This window comes from Numenius arquata, chromosome 19 (assembly GCF_964106895.1).
Source record: "Numenius arquata chromosome 19, bNumArq3.hap1.1, whole genome shotgun sequence".
In the NCBI taxonomy this organism is placed as follows: Eukaryota; Metazoa; Chordata; class Aves; order Charadriiformes; family Scolopacidae; genus Numenius; species Numenius arquata.
The window spans coordinates 2745377-2765412 of record NC_133594.1 but is presented as its reverse complement, the minus strand read 5'-3'; the positions used below and the strand labels follow the sequence as shown (position 1 = coordinate 2765412).

General features: G+C 48.5%; 1 protein-coding gene across 3 annotated transcripts; it reads right to left on the bottom strand.

Moving 5' to 3' along the window:
* Window positions 1-4170: 4170 nt before the first annotated feature.
* Window positions 4171-8923, bottom strand: ATP6V1G1 (ATPase H+ transporting V1 subunit G1). Of its 3 annotated transcripts, XM_074161137.1 has the most exons (4): window positions 8783-8864; window positions 8533-8553; window positions 7140-7240; window positions 4177-5856 (listed from the first exon to the last, which is right to left on the bottom strand). In XM_074161137.1, the coding sequence occupies exons 1-4, from the start codon at window positions 8862-8864 to the stop codon at window positions 5683-5685; spliced, it is 378 nt and encodes a 125-aa protein (XP_074017238.1). In that variant the 3' UTR covers window positions 4177-5682. The 3 variants fall into 3 exon arrangements, with proteins under 3 accessions (XP_074017239.1, XP_074017238.1, XP_074017240.1); XM_074161138.1 differs by lacking the exon at window positions 8533-8553 and having other exon boundaries at window positions 4171-5856; window positions 8783-8923; XM_074161139.1 differs by lacking the exon at window positions 8533-8553 and having other exon boundaries at window positions 4177-5811; window positions 7206-7240.
* Between the last annotated feature and the right edge of the window lie 11113 nt (window positions 8924-20036).

Here is a 20036-nt window from a genome sequence, read left to right as displayed (position 1 = left end):
GGGACTCTGGATCAGGGAGGGGAGCCATAGGATGAGGGGGAAGGGTTTGACACTGAAAGAGGGGAGATTGAGATGAGATCTCAGGAGGAAATTCTTTGCTGTGAGGGTGGTGAGAGCCTGGCCCAGGTTGCCCAGAGAAGCTGTGGCTGCCCCATCCCTGGAGGGGTTCAAGGCCAGGCTGGACGGGGCTTTGAGCAACGTGGTCTGGTGGGAGGTGTCCCTGCCCAGGGCAGGGGGTGGCACTGGGTGATCTTTAAGATCCCTTCCAACCCAAACCATTCTACGATTCTTTCTGAAATCACTCTTCACCACTCCCGCTGCTTTAAATACAGAGACAAATTCTCATTAGGCTGCTTTTTCCTATTCTGACTCCCAAGACCACCTTGTCTCTCTATATTTATTCCATGATTTAGTACATTTTTGGTTTTGGTTTGGTGGGTTGTTTTTTTTTTTTTTGCACTATTTGACAGGCTGATAACACCTCACTGTTAATCCCTCCTTTATTTGCAGGGATCTGCATCCAGCAGCAGTTTCTCCCTACCCAAGTCCGTGCACGCTGCAGCAGTGAGCAGATCTCATTTTCTTTTGATGAAGCTGCATTTTCAGTGGATAACTGTTCCATCGTCTTTTTTTTTTTCCCACCGAGCCTTAATTAGGAGAAGAAAGTAGCTGAAAGCCTTGTCTCGCCCTTCCCCTCTCTTCCTGCACAAAAAGTCATCTTTCACGGACTCTAGGCTGGGTTTTTTTTTTTGTCAAACAGCTCAGCAAAGCTGACAGATTGACAGTCATTAGATATAAAAAACTTTATTTCACGATATCCCTAAATTACATGTTTCAAATGAAAAATGACACTTGCTTAAGGCATAAAGTGTGGATCTTGGTTGTTTTTTTTTTTTCCCCTCTACTTTTGCCTTTTTCCTGTGAAGACTTAAAGTATTATTCTTTTTATTATGGTAATGCAAAGACCTCTTTCTTGCATCTCAAATTAAAAAAAGGAAAGCTTGCGATGTGCCTTGGATAATGATTCAGCTATTGATCCAGCAGATGCTTTATTAGATTATTTTGAAACAGCCGAATGTAATTCAATACCTATTTATTTTCTATGCCTATGCCAGCCCCAGATAAAATCTTTTCTGCATGAAATTAGGACTTTCTCCTTTCAACCTCTAAGAAAAATTACATTGTGCTCCTTTCTTGGATTAGTTTAGGGAACTTCTCCAACAAAACAGTGATCTTGAGGGTTCTTTATAGTGTTTTCTCTTAATACTTTGAAGTATTTGAAGTATCCCATACCTCCGCTAGGATCAGTGGGTTCTAGGCTTGACTTTGTTATTATGGTTTAACGCAAGAACTAGTGCTGTCAGAGAAAAGGGAAAGAGATTCCAGATGAGGAAAAAGGAGACAAAGAGGAAAAATGAGCAGTTTTCATACAGAAGGAAGAGGAACAGCATTGTTTTTACGTAGTTATTGGTAACCTACAGAAGGGACTGTGTGATGGTACACCTGAATGGCAAGAGAGCACAAGAGTATTTAGGTCAGTCAAAATTAGGGTTTGTTTTTATAAGACCAAGCCCGTCTATTGCTGGGACACCCCATCTCGCTGTTCACACCTCCCACGAGCTGCCTCGCAGCCCATGAGCTGCTGGATTTTCTGTGGGGTTACTTATTGCCAGCAAGCCCTGCCTGCTCTGGGGCTCGGGTGGGGAAAACAGCAGGAGCCCAAAGCCCCGTCTTTATCAAAGATCATCAGGAATCGTGTAGGGACATCACAAAACCAGAATGAGGAATTTAAGGTTACCAAATTCGGACTGGAATACCTTGAATGATTCATTTGTGTTACTGTCCAGCTGCAGCCTGTCTCCACGGGGCAGAGCGAGGAACGGCTCATCCATCTTCAGCAGTAGCCACGGCACCAGGGAAATTCAGGGTCCTCTCTTGCGGTTCTGAAACCATCCCCATCAAGCTGCCGGGGGAATTTGTGATAAAGCACTGGCAGTCAGAATTGCTCCCCTCTTAATGAAAGCTCTCTCAAACTCCTGGAGTCCTGGGGCTGGGGGTGATTTCCCTCCTTTATCTCTCTGTTTGGACCCTGGAAAGGGAGGAAGGGGAAAAATGGCAGGGGGCGGATTTTTGGAGGGGAAAAACCACTTTCTCTGCAACAAAAAAAAAAAAAAAAATTACAACTTAAATTTATCACAGAAAATGCTCCTATAAAAATAATTAAATGATAATTGTTCCTATGTCACCGGAATTACCACGAAGCAGCACGCTCCCCTGCCATTGCACAACTCTCCCAGCAACGGCACTGCCTTGCCCTTTGCCTGCTTCCTGAAGCCCCTTCTGGGATCACCCCGGCTGGGAATGAGTAGGGAGGTACCCCCCTCGCCATCACCACACACGTTTCATCCCTCCTGACCATTACTAGACCTTTCTCGCATGTTTTTAGATTTAATTGCAACAAATACACACGGGATCAAACCCATGCTGGCTCTGAACCAACCAAAAAAAACACCCAGCACCATTAGCCAGGGCAGAGGTGGCAGATCTGAGCAGGATGGAAGGGCTTTAATTTCCCCTCTGCCCCCCGCTCCCGGAGGGGTGCTGAGCTCTCTGACCCCTGGCTGAAACAGGCAGCAGGAAGGAGACCCCGACCTTCAGAGCGAACAGCGTGAGCCAAGAGGGGAGCGAGCCCTGTCAGCAGAGACGGGCCCTAAAAATTGAGCTCTGGCTTCAAGCAGCACGAACGCGTGTCCTAATTGTACTCCTGCATCCCGACGACACGCACATCCTGGTGTTAATAAGCCATTTGTCCATCTGGTGCTTCTCCAGATTACACACCTTCTCCGCGGCATTTTAAAAGCGAAATGCATCGACTCCATAAACACATAGATAACGTCTGAAAAGAAATCCCACAAAAATCAAGTAGAAGCCACAGCTGATGGAGCTGTATGTGACCGGAGCCAAATTGCACAGTGTAAATCCTAATGTCTGTGTCGATGCCAGGAGAAAGTGCTTATTTACAAGCAGTTTTCACTGGGAGAAATCAACAGCAGCAGCCACTCGTGTCTTGTTTTTGTTCCTGCAATGTCACAGCAAGCGCTGACCACTTCTCACCTCCACGCAGCACCAGGAGTCCCTCCGTCCCGGCAGTCGGCTAGCGTTTCCAGGGACGAGAGCTCAAATTAAGGGAATCACACAGCGATGTATGTGCCCAAAGCAGGTTCTGGTCCTTTCTGCGGTAAAAGAGCGAGCTGTGGCTCGTATACACGGGGTCACATCCACAAGGAATTATGGAGATCAGCAGCAGGGAGAATTCGGAGACAGATTTGTACTAGCAGCTGGGCTAGGTTTCACTCTTACTAATTAAACTTGCTTCAGAAAGTCTAGAAAAATCAAATTTTGGAGGCAAGAAGCCACATGTCCAACTCCATACCTTCCTCAGGAGAAAAGTGTTCCCCGCAGAGTATTCTTCTGGCTCAGGCATGAGGGTTGCAGGTCTCCCTTTCCCAGAACACCACAGCGGGAGAGAATCTCAATTTAAAACCAAACATTTACACTGCGAACAAAGCCAGCCTTCCTGGAGAGCAGTCACTGGAAACACTCACTTCCGTGCAAAGTTAGAGTCTGGCAGTTCTAAGCAGTTGAGTTCCAGGGAAATACTACAGAAAATTGATATTCTTGCAACATAACATTCTAAAGGGAGCGTCTTCACACCACTTTTTGCCAAGAGGAAAGAATCAGGGAAGGTTTGTGTTTTTTTTTTCTCCTGCTTCTTACTGCTCTAGAGAACAAGGATAGAAAGTCCTCGTTAACAAAGGGAAACTTAGGAACCAACATGAGAAAGTGGGGCGCACGCTATGTTTTTTCCTGGACAGAGTAGCAGTCTGTTACCAATAAATAAACTGGAGAAAATTGCTAATTGCAGCCTGGAGCTAAGAGGTCTTCTCTCAGGAGCATCATGCTGGAGCCTGAGCACCTGCTCTCAACAGGAAGAAACATTTCGTCTCCAAAGGACAGACTGGAATTAGCACGGCTGCAACCTTTTATGAGGCCACAGCACCTCTCATCATTAGACCAGGCTGATTAAAAATGCTTTGATCCCATTCCCCTTGTACCGCCCTGGCTTTTCCCCCAGCCTGGCACATTTGACTTTGCAAGAGGCTTTTGTTTCAATTTTACAACCAGTTTAATAGCTTGAATTCCTAAAGAGCTCCTTTCAGAACAACAGTACACCACCATAAAGTATTACAAGAGGAGACACCGTAGCGGTCTACGCTTTCATTGCTCCGTGCAACTGCAGGCGGGCGCTCGTTCCTGTATTACGACTCCCATCCATCCTGCTTCCCTCCCTCCCCATCACACACTCTACAGGTCTGAGAGGCTTTTCCACGCTACGCTGAGGGTGCGGGGAAATAGATACAGGATGTTCTGTCTCAAGGAACGGCATCAATAAGGTTTTTTGCTTAGATTCCCCAACTGCTGATGAGGTAGGCGCTCACTGAGATCTCTTTTCTGCAGAAAGTCTTCAATTGAACTCAACAAAAAAGCAAAGCGACATTTAATATTCTGCTGGTGAGAGAGAGAGAGGAAGAAACCACTGAAACATGAAGCCTCTTGATGTATTCATATGTACTTTTGATTAAAGAGCCAGAAAGTGACGCACAATCCCAACACACTTATTTCACACCGTTCCCGGGTATGGCAGGATGCTGGAGGATACAGCATGACCTTGGAATAAACAAGCAGTGCAGTATTTGACTAAAGGAAGGATAATTACCGCACAGCGCCTGGCTATCAAACTATTCTAGTGAACTGGCAATGTTTTATTTCCCCTAATGGTCACAAGAACATTTGTTCCTGAAGGTTTTCAGAATGATCTGGCAGGTAAAGCATCAGACCAGAGCCAAGAGGAGGAGCTCTGTAATGGGTTTTTAACTTACCTGCTGCGACCTTCAGACATTTGCTGTATCTCTTACTCTTTCTTTTGTCAATACTTGATATTCACTCTTCAGAGTCCAGCCTCCCACGCAACACAGCGAGACCTTTCAGCACTCTCAGCCCGAGTTAGCAGGAACAAGAAGACTGACTAGAGGCTTCGAAGTTAAATAAGTGTTTTTACTTTTCAAGTGTCATAGTGCCAGACTCGTAACTCAAGCTAAGAGCAGAATATACAGAGGATATATTCAATACAGAGAAACTCAAGCACCTGAAAATCGTCAGCCAGCACTGTACAGCCAGAGAATTCTTCTTACAAGGTTTAGCCCCTGTACAAAGGTTAACACCACACTGACAAACGCATTTTGGTCAACAAGAATACAGTAACACAGGTCTAACAATTACTTCAACCTGGCCAGCACCTCTCTCTCTGCTTCCCCCAGGAAAGCCTCTCACCGAATACTATCCAGATAAACAGGGTGCATTAATGTGCCAACTTGAATATATATTTAATAACTTAGCACAGATTTGAGACATGGGCATTTAATGTTTGAATAAGCTCTGAATCCATGTGTCAAGAGAGAAACTAAGAGAACTCCAACAAGATACCGATGACTTACGACTCACTGAAATAATTTACCACATTTACAAGAAGAACAGTTAAGGTATGGCTAAGAGCTGTACATTCCACCTGAAGCTCAGACGTTACTACCAGCATTCCCAATATGCTCATTCCTTCTTCCACTACTACCCGTTGATGCGGTAATTCACATGGATTTCAGGTTTGATGTCACACACTAGCGACAACAGCTGGGAGAGGACCACCTCACGGTTCTTCTGGAAGTTCTGCTGGATCACGCTCATCTTTTCCTGGGTCTCTTTCTCGACTTCAGTGGTGCAGCTGCCATGAGAGCCAAGCGCCTACGAATAGTAAAGGAAAGAGAAAGTTCACGTGAGCAGTTTGACAGAGAGAACGCTACGCCCAGCTCTGTATTTTGTTATTCTGGACTGTCTCACTGCATCTCAACCATCAATCTTTGCTGAGGGAGGAACTGCACTATCAAATATTAAATAGTACTGTTGGATCTTCTGCTCAGATTTCCCACTAAACTTGTCCAAGTTTGTATTTCACCCCCAACCCGTGCCTTTTATCCTCTCTTACTCATTATCTATCACTTTAGAGCATAGACTTCACAATCTACCAATTTAGAGCATCAGAGCAAAGAGCGACTTGAATAAAAGGTCCTGCTCTACTGCTGACTGGAATCTGGAACCCCCGGGCACTACTGTACTAAACAGCATAAGAAAAAAGTTATATCCATGATTTAGTTTAAGTGCAGCCTTCAGATCATCCCTTCTTCTACCTTTGGACAATCTGTATAAAAATCTCCAGGCCTGTGTGCCATGCAACGTGCACAGCTAGGAGTTTCTCACAGTTTATAATGCCATTCTCGCCCCAGAAGCAACCTGGAATTGCCTGGTACCACATACCTAGTGAGCCAAGCTAACAAGTGATTGTAAAATATTAATCTAGACCTACTGACATGCAGCAGAACAGAGGAGGTGGTATTTTGCTAGCAGACCATGGATAGAGGGGAGGGTTGCCAGGTCATTTTCTGAAGACTTCAGAACCGACAGGGCCACACGGGCAGTGGAAACATCCTGACTGTGCTACAGCCCTCAGCAGGTGAAGGGTCCCAGTCGTGCACCCTTTAGGAATCCCTCCCCTTGCTCAGAAGGAACACACATCCCTTGGGATGCAGCAGGCAAGACTGCTGAGCAGAATAAAAGCCTTAGAATTGCTTCAGCAAGAGCACAGCATCTACAAGGCAAGCGGTTCCTACACTGGCATCACAGAAATCAGCTTGTCACAGGAGGGATGAGCTTGGTCTGGTTTTGACACTGCTACATACAGCAGGTCGAGAGGCTGCCACCCATCAGGGCACCAGACAGTACACGAGCTTATTAAGCTAATTCGCTGCCGGTCAATAGTTCTGGCTGTTGAGAGGCAATACACCATGTTCTGATTCACTTCCACTTTTTTTTTTTCCCCCATAACACGTGGCCGTGCATCAGAGGAAGGCAGTTAGGGAAGTACTCCTCCAGCAACATCTCATACCACTAGGGCTGCTCTCAGGGCAAGTAACCCCAAACACAAGGCTAAGGCGCTAGGCAGGTAACAGGGAATGATCTAGAAAACAAACCGCTGCTTCCTTGGCTTTGAATTCCTTCTCCCTCTGCAGGCGGTACTGCTCAATCTCTGCCTGGGCTTCTTCTTTGGCCTGCTTCAGTCTCCGATTCTTTCCTGTTTCCAAAGGACATACCAAATGAAATAAAGAATTATTGAGAGCATATTTCCCCACACCTCTCCAGCTGCCCGACACAGAACAATCACTGTAGCATTTGCTATTGCAGCAGCTCCTTCTGTAGGAGACATCAGCAGGGCATCGCACACCCTCACAACCCCTTCAGCTTTGCCATATTAGCCAACCTCAGGAGCACAAGGCTGCCCTGTGTGCCCCCGAACCATCGCCAAGCTCACCACGCAATGAGCTTCCACCAGTAAGAAACAGAGAGGTTCTCTGAGCCAGCGGACACAATAGACAACCTGCAGGTCTGGCCTTGCTCATGTGCGTGTGCAACACCCCTGAGTGATCCCAAGGAATACAGCAGAAAGAACAGAAGAAAGTCTTAGTTTTGTCTCAGGCGAACTGTGCAAATGATAGAAGAACTGGCTACTGCTTTAACTTCCCCTCCTGGACTTTCCAGCACACCCTCCCCGCCAAGGTTATCATCATTAGAGCAAGCTCCAACACTCTACTTCTTGCAAAACTGCCAGCGGGTAGAACTACAACACAGTGTGGCTTCGTTTAAGAAAAAAAAAATAAACGTGCTTAAAGCAGGAAAAACTCCTAAACTGCCTAAAGGTGAGGATCTCTCTAAGCTGAATTTATCTCATTTAATGGGAAACGCTAAGTTGGATCCCGAAGGACTAGCACTCTCAACTCCATAAAATATCTAGTCATCGACAGGGAAATACACTGTTTTCATAAAGAAGAAAAATAATTTCATAGAATCATAGAATGGTTAGAGTTAGAAGGGACCCTAAAGATCGTCGAGTTCCAATGCCCTGACACAGGCAGGGCCACCTCCCACCAGACCAGGTTGCTCAAAGCTCCAGCCTGGCCTTGGATTTTAATCTAATTTAAAAGATAGGAAAGACGCAGATAAGCACAAGCATCCCCCAACTGAAGACCCTGCTGCCATGAAAGCCAGGGTTCTGATGGTGGTCTCCTAGGGAGTAATCCCACTGGGTCAGGCATCACTAAGCTCCTCCAAGAGCTCTGCAGGCCTCTCCAGCTACTGGTACCACGGCTCCCCACTGCTTCCAGGGTGCATCCGACTTCGCTTTCCACACCTTCACGCAGTAGACAGGTCTGGAGGTGCAGACCAACGCTGGAGGCCCACTGCGCTCCCCATCGCCCCTCACAGCCCCGGGGGCGAGCCCCACAACGCTGCTCATGGCTCCTCAGCCAGGCAGGACCACCATCCCCGACCCAGGGGCTCGGAAGCGGGGTGGGGGGGGTGGGGTATCACCGCTGGCACGGCGGCCCGCTCCTCAGCTGCCGAGCCTCGGCCTTTTCCTGCACCCCAGGGGCACCTCCGCGCTCGGCGGGGCCGCACCAGCGGCTTCCCCCGATCCCCTGAGGCGACAAGGCCTGAGGCGGCGGGGGGGCCCGGCCTGGCCTAGCACGGCGCGGCCGCGCCGTGCTAGGCCAGGCCGGGCCCCCCCGCCGCCTCAGGCCCCCGCGCTGGGGTAAGGCAAGGCCGAGCGGGCCGTACTCACGCTTTCGGGCCTCGGCCACCTTCTCGGCGGCGCGTTTCTCGGCCTGCAGCAGCTGCTGGATACCCTGCGACTGGCTCGCCATGGCGGCTCCTTCCCCTCAGCGACCCGCCGCCGCCACCGCCGTCACTACGTCACTACGTCAGGTCAGGCCACGCCCCCAAACGCTCCGGGCCCGCCCTAAGCCCGCCCCTCAATGGCCGCATCCCGCCCGTGGCCACGCCTCCAGAGCCGTGGCCACGCCCACGCCGCCCTGGCCACGCCCCCTCCCGCCGTGGGAGCCACCGGTCCCCTCCAGCAGCATCTCCCGGCTGCGGGGGGACACGGGGGTCTCACCAACCTCCCCTCCCCGAGCACGGAGCCACCGCGCTCTGGTGACACCCCACCTGCAGTACTGTATCCAGCTCTGGGGCCACCAACATGAGGACATGGACCTGTTGGAGCGGGGCCAGAAGAGGCCACAGAGATGCTGCGAGGGCTGGAGCCCCTCTACTGTGGGGACAGGCTGAGAGAGTTGGGGGGGTACAGCCTGGAGAAGAGAAGGCTCCGGGGAGACCTTAGAGCCCCTTCCAGTCCCTAAAGGGGCTCCAGGAAAGCTGGGGAGGGACTCTGGATCAGGGAAGGGAGCCACAGGATGAGGGGGAAGGGTTTGACACTGGAAGAGGGGAGATTGAGATGAGATCTGGGGAAGAACTTCTTTGCTGTGAGGGTGGTGAGACCCTGGCCCAGGTTGCCAGGGTCTCACTTCTCAGGTGAAGGTGTGGCTGCCCCATCCCTGGAGGGGTTCAAGGCCAGGCTGGAGGGGGCTTGGAGCAACCTGGTCTGGTGGGAGGTGTCCCTGCCCATGGCGGGGGGTGGAACTCGATGATCTTTAAGGTCACTTCTGACTCAAACTGTTCTGTGATTCTATGATTCTATATATCACCATTCTCACCCATCCCTCACCTGCTTGGAGGGGTCGTGTCCATCAGTGGGTGTCTGAGCTGCTCAGGTCATTCAGGCATTCTGTGCCTCAGTTTCCCTTCTGTAACAGCAAGTCGCTGTAAAGCTGGACTTTTAAACTAAAAGAGGGAAGATATAGAGTAGATCTAAGGAAGAAATTCTTTGCTGTGAAGGTGGTGAGACACTGGCCCAGGTTGCCCAGAGAGCTGGGAGATGTCCTATACCTGGAAATATTTCAGGTCGGGTTGGACGGGGCTCTGAGCAGCTTGATCTAGTTGAAGATGTCCCTGACCATGGCAGGGGGAACAGAATCATAGCATCGTCTAGGTTGGAAGGGACCTTTAAGATCATCTAGTCCAACCATCAACCTAACTCTGATAGAAAAGCATCACTAAGCACTATGTCTACCCATCTTAAACGCCTCCAGGGATGGTGCTTCAACCACTTCCCTGGGCGGCCCATTCCAATGCTTAATAACCCTTTCTGTGTAAAAATTTTTCCTGATCCAATCCAAACCATTCTATGAATTTATGCTCATCCAGGACCATCTTCTGTAGGGACTTCCAGGGGAGCTGGGCCCCTCTATTCCGAACATACCTATTTCACCCCAACCCCACTCCAGCCCAACTCTTGGCCATCACATCCCAGGGATGATTTATAACCCTGAATGCAGCTCTCCCAACACTTTCAGGGCATAAATTACAACCGTTGTCACGGATGAAGCATCAGAGCCATGACAATGACTCACATCACCGCAGGGATGAATGAGGGGCTGCTGGTACGCTTCTTCCGTCCCGCGTGATGGAAGGGACCGGAGCCAATGAATCAAACGCATATTTATAGTGCAAATAGGAATTATGAGTGCTTGGCAGGGTGACCTTCATCTGGGCTCAGCGACTAACTAAATGGGCTTAGCGGGCCTGTCCATCGAGTGCTGTATTTGCTTCAGTAAAAGATGGGGAGAAGAGTTGTGGTCGTAAATGTGTGTTTTGAAGCAAGCCTGGGACCCGGTCGTTCGTGTCACCAGGGAACAGCAGCAGCCGCTGGGTGCAAAGGGGCAAGTGGGCACCCATGGTGGCAGCCGCTGGCCATGGGACCATGCTGGAAGGAGGGAAACCCAGCAAATCTAGTCCCAAGTCATCTGTCACAAAGCAGGCAGGCTTGGCTGCCCTGGTTATTAGTGAGTGCAGGAGGGAAAGGACAGAAATCTGAGTCCGATCCAAAATATGCCACAGCACCGTGAGAAGTGGTGGGGTTCAGGTGGGCCAGATCCAAGCTGTTTTACAGGAGAAATGGCCAAAAAATGGAAGTCCTCTCATCTGGCTCTGTGTCTGAGGAGGCCCCTAGCCTCCTCTAGCCTCAGACTCATCTGATGGCTGCAAAAACCATCAAATTAATTAAAGTCTCCCATTGACTCCTGCAGCCCTCAGATGATGCCTCCATCCTGTTTCCATCTAGAAACTCACCATCCTCATTAGCTGCAGCCATTTTTTCAGGGGTGGTCATTTGCTGCTAATTAAAGCACTTGAGCTGAACCCACACGAATTACCCCCCCCCCCCAGCAGGACACAACGCATCAAGCAGGGTTTGCAGCAAAGGGGCTGAAAAGAGTCCATCTCTCCCCTGAAGTCACAGCAGGCACCGGGGTGTCATCTCCCCCCTGGGTGGTGGCGATTTTCAGACTCGTGACTTCTGTCCGTGGGATAATGATGATAACGATGCCCTTTTCTTCCCCCAGAAATGTTCTGGCTGTGATCACGCTAAGTTTTCAGACAAAAATCCCTCCCAAAGTACAGCTTTGGGCTGACCAAAAGCATTTGATGAGTTTTCAGCGATTTCATTTTGCCGGTTAACAAAGGAGGCAACAGTAGTTTGTATGTAAACCAGACTTTTGTTTGGCTGCATTGCTTTTCCGTTTAAGATTGCTCAGAAGCTAAGTGAAACCTCCTGGTGCGCGTCACATGAAACACATGTGAATCTAAAAGCTGTTTCATCATCAACTTTGCAATTCGCTTAAAATTTTGAAATACCGCTTCGCGTGTGTTGCGAAAAAAACTGTGTTTCCAGTCTTCAAACCTGCCCTTGCACGAATGGGAGAGCGGCTCCTGCAGCTTTGATTCTATCAGCAATGGATTTATAATTAATTAGCGTCACAAGTACTTCTGAACTTGGCTTCTATCCCCCCAGATTCGTTGTATGTGAGTTTGTCGCTTGCTGTTACAGGGAAAGTGGCTATTGCTGAAACTGATAGTAACAGCCCGTTACTTCTTAATACCGCAGCACTGATTTTATAATACCATAAACTTAACTAAACCTACATTTCACGTACCTCACATTCAAAGAAGACTGGAGGAAGTATACCTTTAGGAGGCTAAGGCTAGTCCCGCTCTCTACCATGGGAAAATAAATCGCTAAAATCTTTCTGGCACAAAACCAGTTCCCGTCGTGCTGCTCTGCCTGGGCTGGGGCGGGGGGACAACTCAAACCCTGGGCATCCTGCCTGCTCTTTGCCTCCCCCCTCCCAGCCTGTCCAGAGAGACTCCGGCCTCTCTGGCTATACATAAAGGTAGTTAAACAGCACGAAAAGTTTAGTATTTTAGAAATATCGTCTGGAGTCTGTAGGGATCTGAACCGTCTGGAGGAGCACTGGGGGGTGACTCAGAGCTCCTGCCAGAAAGGGAGGAGAGTCCTGCAGAGCTTGGAGAAAACAAAAGTGTTTTATTTTACTTTGGCTGTTTCTGCAGATCACATTAATGAAAGTGAAATTAAGGACAACCTTACTTAATTTTCTCCCCCCCCCCCCGCAAGTTTGTTGGTTTTTTTTCTCTTGCAAGCATCGAAGGCTGCTTTTCATCTTGTCACGGTGTCTCTTCGCTTTTGTTCTACACTGGGACATAACTCCAAGCGTGTGTTACACTGGTTTCTGAAAGAGCAGAAGGTGTTTCCAGAATCAGGAAGAAATAATAATAATAATAATAATAATAATAATAATACAGATTTCCTCTGTCTTTGTTTCTCTTTTAGTTTCCAAGCACAGAAAACACGTGCCGCGTCTTATGAACCTGCAGTCATTAAGGACGCCAAGACACAGTTCATAAGAATGAGACTTTAAACACTGTGTCTGGCTTCTTGCCAGATCAGGTAATTACAATTTTTTCCTCTCTAAATTCCCCTGCACTTTCAATTGGGTACGTTATTATTCTCCATTCCCCAACTTCAACTGTTACGCTCTGCGACCGCCTGCTCTTTTCAAAAGGTTTAGCGTTGAACGCCTGGGAACCGAACCGGCTTCTCTCTTCTGAGGTTCGATTCATTAACGCAAATCCCTGCCAGGCATTGAGATGATGCAGCTGCTGGTTGTTGATAAACGATCATTGGTTCAATCGTTAAAAGACTACCAATGAATAATTATTAATTAGAATTCATAGTTTGGAGGGATATTTTAAATTTATAAACAGGGCGTTAGGAATCTAAGCGCAACGCAGCAGTAAAATTTACATAGAAAAAACAACAAAACCTTCAGCTGTACACGGTGGTACCGCCTGGCTGTACCTGACCTACACCAAGAATTTGGCCCAAATATCCCCCCAAAAATAAAGAATCTGTCATTTTTCATTTGGATTTGTTTCTTTGTGAGCAAGGACAATTTAAAGCCTGGGGTAACCCGATTATACAGTGGAATTACACCAGCAGAACGGACTTATGTTTATATTGTAAGAATTTATTTTTATTATAAAGCAGATCAGGAGACTGTACTTCTGGTGCCAGCTCTTGTTATCTTTCTTTGGGAAAAGCCTGCTGGTTTGCAGTGCTGCTAGGCTGGTTTCACTGGTTTGCCAGCAGCCCAGAGGGCTGCTCCCCGAGCTTCTCCCACCTCCACCGCTCCGAGCTGCTGAGTCCCCTTCTGCTGGGCTCCCACCCACTGCCCCAGCCGATAAACACACTCCCCCAGTGCCAACCAGCTGCTTTCGGAGCACGGTGACAAGGACCAGGTCACAGTGACAAGGGCCACTGGACAGTGTCACTGGGCTGTAGCACTTCAGGGCAAACACAAATCCACCCTTGCCTCGCCACTGTTATGGTTTGAGGAACCCACAGCAATTCATCGTCACTTGGACAATAATTCTCTCACCCCATCACCCCACCCAGGAAGTGAAATCGGGAAAAAACAAGGAAACCCAAGGGCTGAATTATAAACAGATTTAATAGAATAAGACTAGATAACTAACACTAATAACACTAAAGAACCAATACTGATCCCAATACCAATATAAAATATATACAAGGACTATACTCAGCCCATTCTGTCCCAGGAAGCCGTGCCCTCCCAGCAGGGACAGCCAATGTGGGACACCATGAGCAGTGCGGCTTCAGGAGGAAGGGAAGGGCTCAGGGCTCCAGCACCGGGGCAAGTAGTTCTGTGGATCACCACCATCAATGAAGAGAGAGAAGTCCTCAGCAAACTTTCTAATTTATATTGAATGCGACATTCATAGTATGAAATAATCCTGTTGGCTGCTTGGGTCAAGTGCCTGGGTCTCATTCCTCCTCAAGCCCTCGAAAATACTGAGACCTTGAAACCCACATCCCATAGCTGGCTGTAAATATTTTCACAAACTCAGACACTAAAGTCTTCTAAAAGTGCGGTTTTCCCAAGCATCAGAAGAGACTCCACTGAAAAGTAAAATTACCGAAAGAGAAGTTAGTCCTGTGTTGCTCAAACCAGGACAACCACCCACAGCAACAAACTGAGGTCTCAGCTTAATATAAATCAGGATCTTTTCATAAGAGCCGGGGAAGCTGGTAACTCTGTTTATGTATTCTTCTGTTGTAATGACGTCAGTAGACTTTATTAATTCCTTGTGTGCCAAAAGAAATCTCCATGCGCATTTCCTTGACACCTACCAGTATCCGTTCTTAATCAGAGGTCAAGCATCCTCCGCAAGGGATGTGACTGGAAAGCGTAACCCGTTGTTTGATGAGTGACTCAACACTCCCATGGGGCTGTTGCCTCCCAGGTCCCAGCTGCTGGTGTGTCCCATGTCTGTGAAGCCATTGGGGTTCCCTGCATCAGGGAGCACAACTGTGTGGGCTGTCATGGGCTCAGTCACAGCCAGACAACCCAAAAGCTTCTAGACCAGGATTTTTAGATGTGTTCTACTCTAATAATCAGCTTCTCCTGTCGTGGGTAGCTTTGACTGCTGAAGGCAACTACCAGTTCTTCATCAGCTTCTGTGACAACAAGAGCATTATTCCCACTCCACTGGGAAGACAGAGACAGTTCAATATTGTTTTCCCTACCAGAAAAGGGTCTCTCTTGGCTTTTTAGTTCGACTTTCTCCGCCCCAAACCGCTGAGTAATGTCCTTGCGTACCACGGTACAGCCACAGCTTTCAGGTGGCTGAATTTCAGTAACGGACGAAATAATCCCTGTGTATGTAGATTGCTTGGTGCTTTGAGAGATGTTTGAATAAATGACACTCTGCAGTATAAGGCTCATTATCAATATTGCTTGGAAATATCAAAAACGTCCGAGGCCTCAGTTTAATTTGGATGCTTATCAGAGGCTCTAGAGAAACGGGGAAATGTGACAATAAAAGAACACTGCAGCAGTGATGCTGACCAGCCCCAAGCAATGCCGGACAGCTGGGGTATTTCTAGGCCATGAGGGAAGACGATGCGGGTGCTGGGGGATCCTTCTGAAACACTTGTTCACACAGAAGCGATGCTGGAAAGCGTGCAAATGCCAGTGTCGTGGGTTCTAGCAAACACCCTGCTTGTCTCCATGTATAACGAGAGCTGCCGATGTGCAAGTTCCTCCCGGGACTGCTCACATCAGACAGCTACAGGGCTCCTGCCTGCTAAATGAAGCAGATTTTTTCCTCCATAAAAAGTCAGCGGAGCAATAGACCCTTCGCTGCAGGAGTTCAACCAAATGCTCTGATTTGCCCCAGGAAAGGGAACTTTCCTCACTCCCAGCTCAGCAGAGTTTGGAAGCCTGAAGTCAGACAACAAACAGCTCCTCCAGTAAGGTTTTTTCAGAGGTATGTAAGCACCTACGCATGCAGATAGCTACCTAGTGGAACTAATTTGTTTACAAGACTCATGGAAAAATCTTAATAACCAATTTCTATATTTAGCCTAAATGCCTTTGAAAGCCTGAGCTCTGTATTCCTGCGCTTACCGGCCCCATCCACCCATGCGGGGCTGTGGAAAAAGGCCAGAACACACCTAACAGCCAGCACAACCCCTCCATGGTCCCATTGTTTCTGCTGAACGAGACCCAAAGGCTGCTGGTCTCCTTTGGTAGTGGATGGATACCCATTTTTGACTCTTATAAAAGGCCCGGTTCATTGCAGAATTATCTACTCAGTTTACCCGAATTACCCTCTTGTTCTCTTACTGCTCTTCCCTCCCCAGATCAAAACCCTACTCCATCCCACTTGTTTCCATTGTGATTCGCCAGACAGTTCTTGGCTGCAGGGAAAAATAAAAATCAATCTCTTTTTCCACCACCTCATCCATCAGCTTCATGCTTCGCCCAGCATCGAGCCTTCCGTTGCCAAGACGAGTTCTCCAGCAGCTGGCCACCACCGAACAAGCCCAGGGCCATTTGGTTTGCTGTATTACAGAGCCGCAATCATCTGGCTAATTGCGTTCTGGGCAGGGGCAGGGGAGCAGAGTTGGGGCCCCGTGTAATGAAATCGCAGTTCAGTAAGTTTCAGGACATTAATAGCATGATTAACCCGAAACAGCCACGGTAACAAATTGATTATCAAGAACAATAAATCATCTTCTTACACATACAGGTAGCCTGAGGGTTTTTTTGCATTGGAAAGCCACGGGTCTGTCTACAGGACCATAAGAACCTCCAGCACAGAGCAATACCCAGGAAAAAGCCAAACAGCACTTGATTAAACTATTTTGGGAATGCAGAAGACAATTTTAAGGATTTGGACACAAGTAATGCGAGAGCTTTCATCCTAATTCCCTGCCCTTCCCCATCCACTGGCCAGTCCTTTTCAGAAGGCTTTGGGACTGACTTTACAGGGCCTGGAGCCTGGACAAGATGTGGCTGCTCTGGGCACAAAGGACACAGGCAGGAGTGTGGCTACTCCAGTATGGAGCAATCCAGAGGCTGCAAGACACATCAAGCTGCTGAGTGATGGGCTGGGGCCCCTCCTGCATCCCAAAGCCCTGAGCTCCCCGGATTTGCTCATGCAGTTTTCCGTATGCAAACCCTTTGGATGCAGACTCTGGGCTATTGCTAAAGTCTCAATCCAGCTGCCTTCCCACCAGTAGGAACAGGGGACCAACAAGGCTCTCTGGGCTGCAATATTTGAAGAACCTGAAAGCATCAGATGCCCAAATCTCACTCAATGTAAGCCCCAGCTGGAGATGGAACTCTCATTTCCTTGAGGCACAAGTGAATAACTCCTGCATGTGGAATGTAAATCATCTGCTCACATCTCCTGACCCAGAAAGGAAGCATTGAGTGAGCGTCGAGAAGGATGAGTCATTGTCTTGCCGTGGTGATTGCACCTTTTGTCCGGAGAGGTTCATTAACCATCTGCTGTCGCGTTGCGGTGCACAATATCCACATCCAAGGAGCTGGAGAGGAGCGTGGCTACGAGGGAACAAGTACGTGTCTCTCAGCCTCTGATGCAGGCTATTTATAACATCAAGGAACATTTCAGCTGATAATTTGCAAATGCTGTCCCCGGGCACAGAGGCAGGAGTGGAGAAATAGCCATTTGGCTTGGGGTTAGCACCCAGAGCCTTCTGCTACACCCGGCCACCACCCACATGCAGGGGAGGCATCAGCAGGGCTTTTCTTACACCACTCCCAGGCCAGACCAGGGCTGGTTTCGCTTCCAGGCATCTCCTGGGTGCTCTCACTGTGCACTCTGACCGTAGCACCTCAGATATTGCTGTAGCTCAGAACCTCCCTGACCATGTCCCTTCCATCAACTGTGGTCTGCACTGGGAAAGAGCAGATGACAGAGCCCTTCTGCCCCGGCAGGTTCTCGGGTGCGTAAGGAGATACACAGCTGCCCTGCGCTCCTTCTACTAAGCCAAAGAGTTGAGCAGGAGTCTTCATACAGACAGATGGGACAAGAAGTGCCAAATGCTACTGCTAATAAGTCAATGCAAGTCCAGCCACCTAATTCAAATTGCTGGGCCACAGCTCACTGCTTTAATTTGAGATTAATTTACAGCCGGTGACAAAAATTAGATCCAAGCCAAGGAGATCAGTAAGACACCCAGGGACTGAGCCAGGGTAAGTTGGTACCATGCTGTCTGTTGACCTGTATTAATATTGGCATCAGAGGAAAGACAGCCTGTGACCCATCTGGGCTTTGAGACCCACTGGGAACTGCAGCAAGGCTCCCCTGCAGCCTGTTCACTACCTCCTCCTTCCCAGAAGGAGACTTTTATAGAGATATTTCTGGGCCAGGAGGAATCCAGAAAGAGATTGGCAGCTTGGGTATCTCTCAAACCTGTCGCATATTGCAGTGGTTGAGTCAGGACATGGAAAAACTTAGATGGCAGGTGGAAAGATTCTCCCTCTTTCAGCCTCGGCAGCAATATTCTGGAGAGGTGAGGCCCACTTCTGAAAGAAGGACCAATCACTCCCTCCCACAGCATCTTCTAGCAGAATGGCTTCCAGTTCCTTAATACCTCAGCTCTGCTGCCATCCCCAGAGCCAGCGAGTCACTGCAAGCACTCTTCTCCCATGGAGAACCTGCAGGTTAAATGGACAAAATGTCTTGCTGCTCCTTGGACATCAGTGATGTAAAGGCCACAGCCTTGGATCCAGTTTCCCCAGCCCTGCCCTGGGAACCCTTCCCGACACACAGGGCTCCCTGCAACCTCCCTTTCCTGCCAGGAACTGAGCATGGAGGTGTAGGGAAGAGCAATCCGTTATTTTAGTCTGCCAGTGATGAGACGCAGGATCCCGAGAGAGACATCACAAATCCATCTTGCAGATAATAACATGATATATGAACACGGGCAATTACTTAGAGAAGGCTGCAATCTGTTAGAGCAACGCCGGGCCATTGGCACGACAAGCAGCATCCTTGTAGCTGCGATGTAGCTCCCCATTCACTCTCAACCTGATCCAAGCCCTGACAGCAGGGATTAACAAAACCTATTGATTTCAGGGGAGTCTCATGGCAATCCCAATGCCTGAGGCAGAACAACGCTCCTATAAAGACTTCTTTGCTTACTTAGGGCTTTCAAAGCATCACTTGGGTTTTGCCAGTATGCATGAGCATGCTCTTTCCCCGTGTAAGACTTCTGTTGGATTGATCTTTTCACTCCTTTTGCAATCAATACTTCTTTCTAGCCTTAGAAAGAAGATAGCTTTGGAGTTCGGTGCTGCTGGTTGGTTTGTATCCACCTCCGTCTGGAGATGGACAGACCCCAAGAGTTTGCATGAGTGGGAGTGTCAAGGCTTTAAGAGTCTCCTACTCAGCCAAAGGGATTTAATAGTAGTAGATGCCTTTGATAATCCCATATTATCTTCACAAATAGATGCTGAAATTTTGAAACAATGCAAAACCAGGCTTTTAAAACTATTTGTCCACACACAGACGCCATTAAGTGTCAGTCAGTGAGAATCCTGCTTGTGGGACTCTCAGAATAAAGTTCCTAATTCTGAATCATATACAAAGAGGTTGGAGCCTGAACCCCTTGGGCATCACCCATACACCAGAGCCCTGCAGAATTACCCATGCCTAAGTCAACACCCCACTCTCACCAGTACAGATACTGCTGAGATTCCTCACTCTGCTCTAGCTACTGCCACAGAGAAGGGAACCTCTAACGGTGGAGGCATCTTTATACAAGTAAAAATGCAGAACAATACCTTATTTCAGCATCACTAAACAAACAGTCAGGACAATCCTCGGGTGATGGACACGAGAAATGAACCCCGAGGTGCAGAACTGGAGCAATGTGCATCCCAGCAGCTGCCTGCAAATGAGGATGCTGTGCCTGGGCATCCAGAGGCAGGCGTTAATGGGGGGGGGAGGGAAAGTGTAGTAGACTCATGCAGGGATGAATTTGCCTCTCCTGGTGTAGAGATCCATCGTTTTTAGATGTGCACTACACCTGCCCACGTAATCGCAGCATTTTGAAATGGTGACAGCTTAATTTGCTGCATGTTAATCCGTGGGCTGAGTGACGCCTGTATACAAGCAACGTCTGAAACACCTACACTTCATACCTTGCCAAAAATCAGCCGTTGCAGCCTTTTACTTCTGCAGTCAGTAACCTTTCTGCCCCAGGCACAATACTGGCAACTCAT

What these genes read in the sequence shown, in the direction of transcription:
- ATP6V1G1 (XM_074161137.1), bottom strand. Translation starts at nt 8,864, where the DNA reads ATGGCGAGCCAGTCGCAGGGTATCCAGCAGCTGCTGCAGGCCGAGAAA. An exon ending in GGTGGCCGAGGCCCGAAAGC is followed by an intron (nt 8,554 to 8,782) that starts GTGAGTACGGCC and finishes TCGGCAGCTGAG; the next exon opens with GAGCGGGCCGCCGTGCCAGC. An exon ending in TCAAAGCCAAGGAAGCAGCG is followed by an intron (nt 5,857 to 7,139) that starts GTTTGTTTTCTA and finishes TACTATTCGTAG; the next exon opens with GCGCTTGGCTCTCATGGCAG.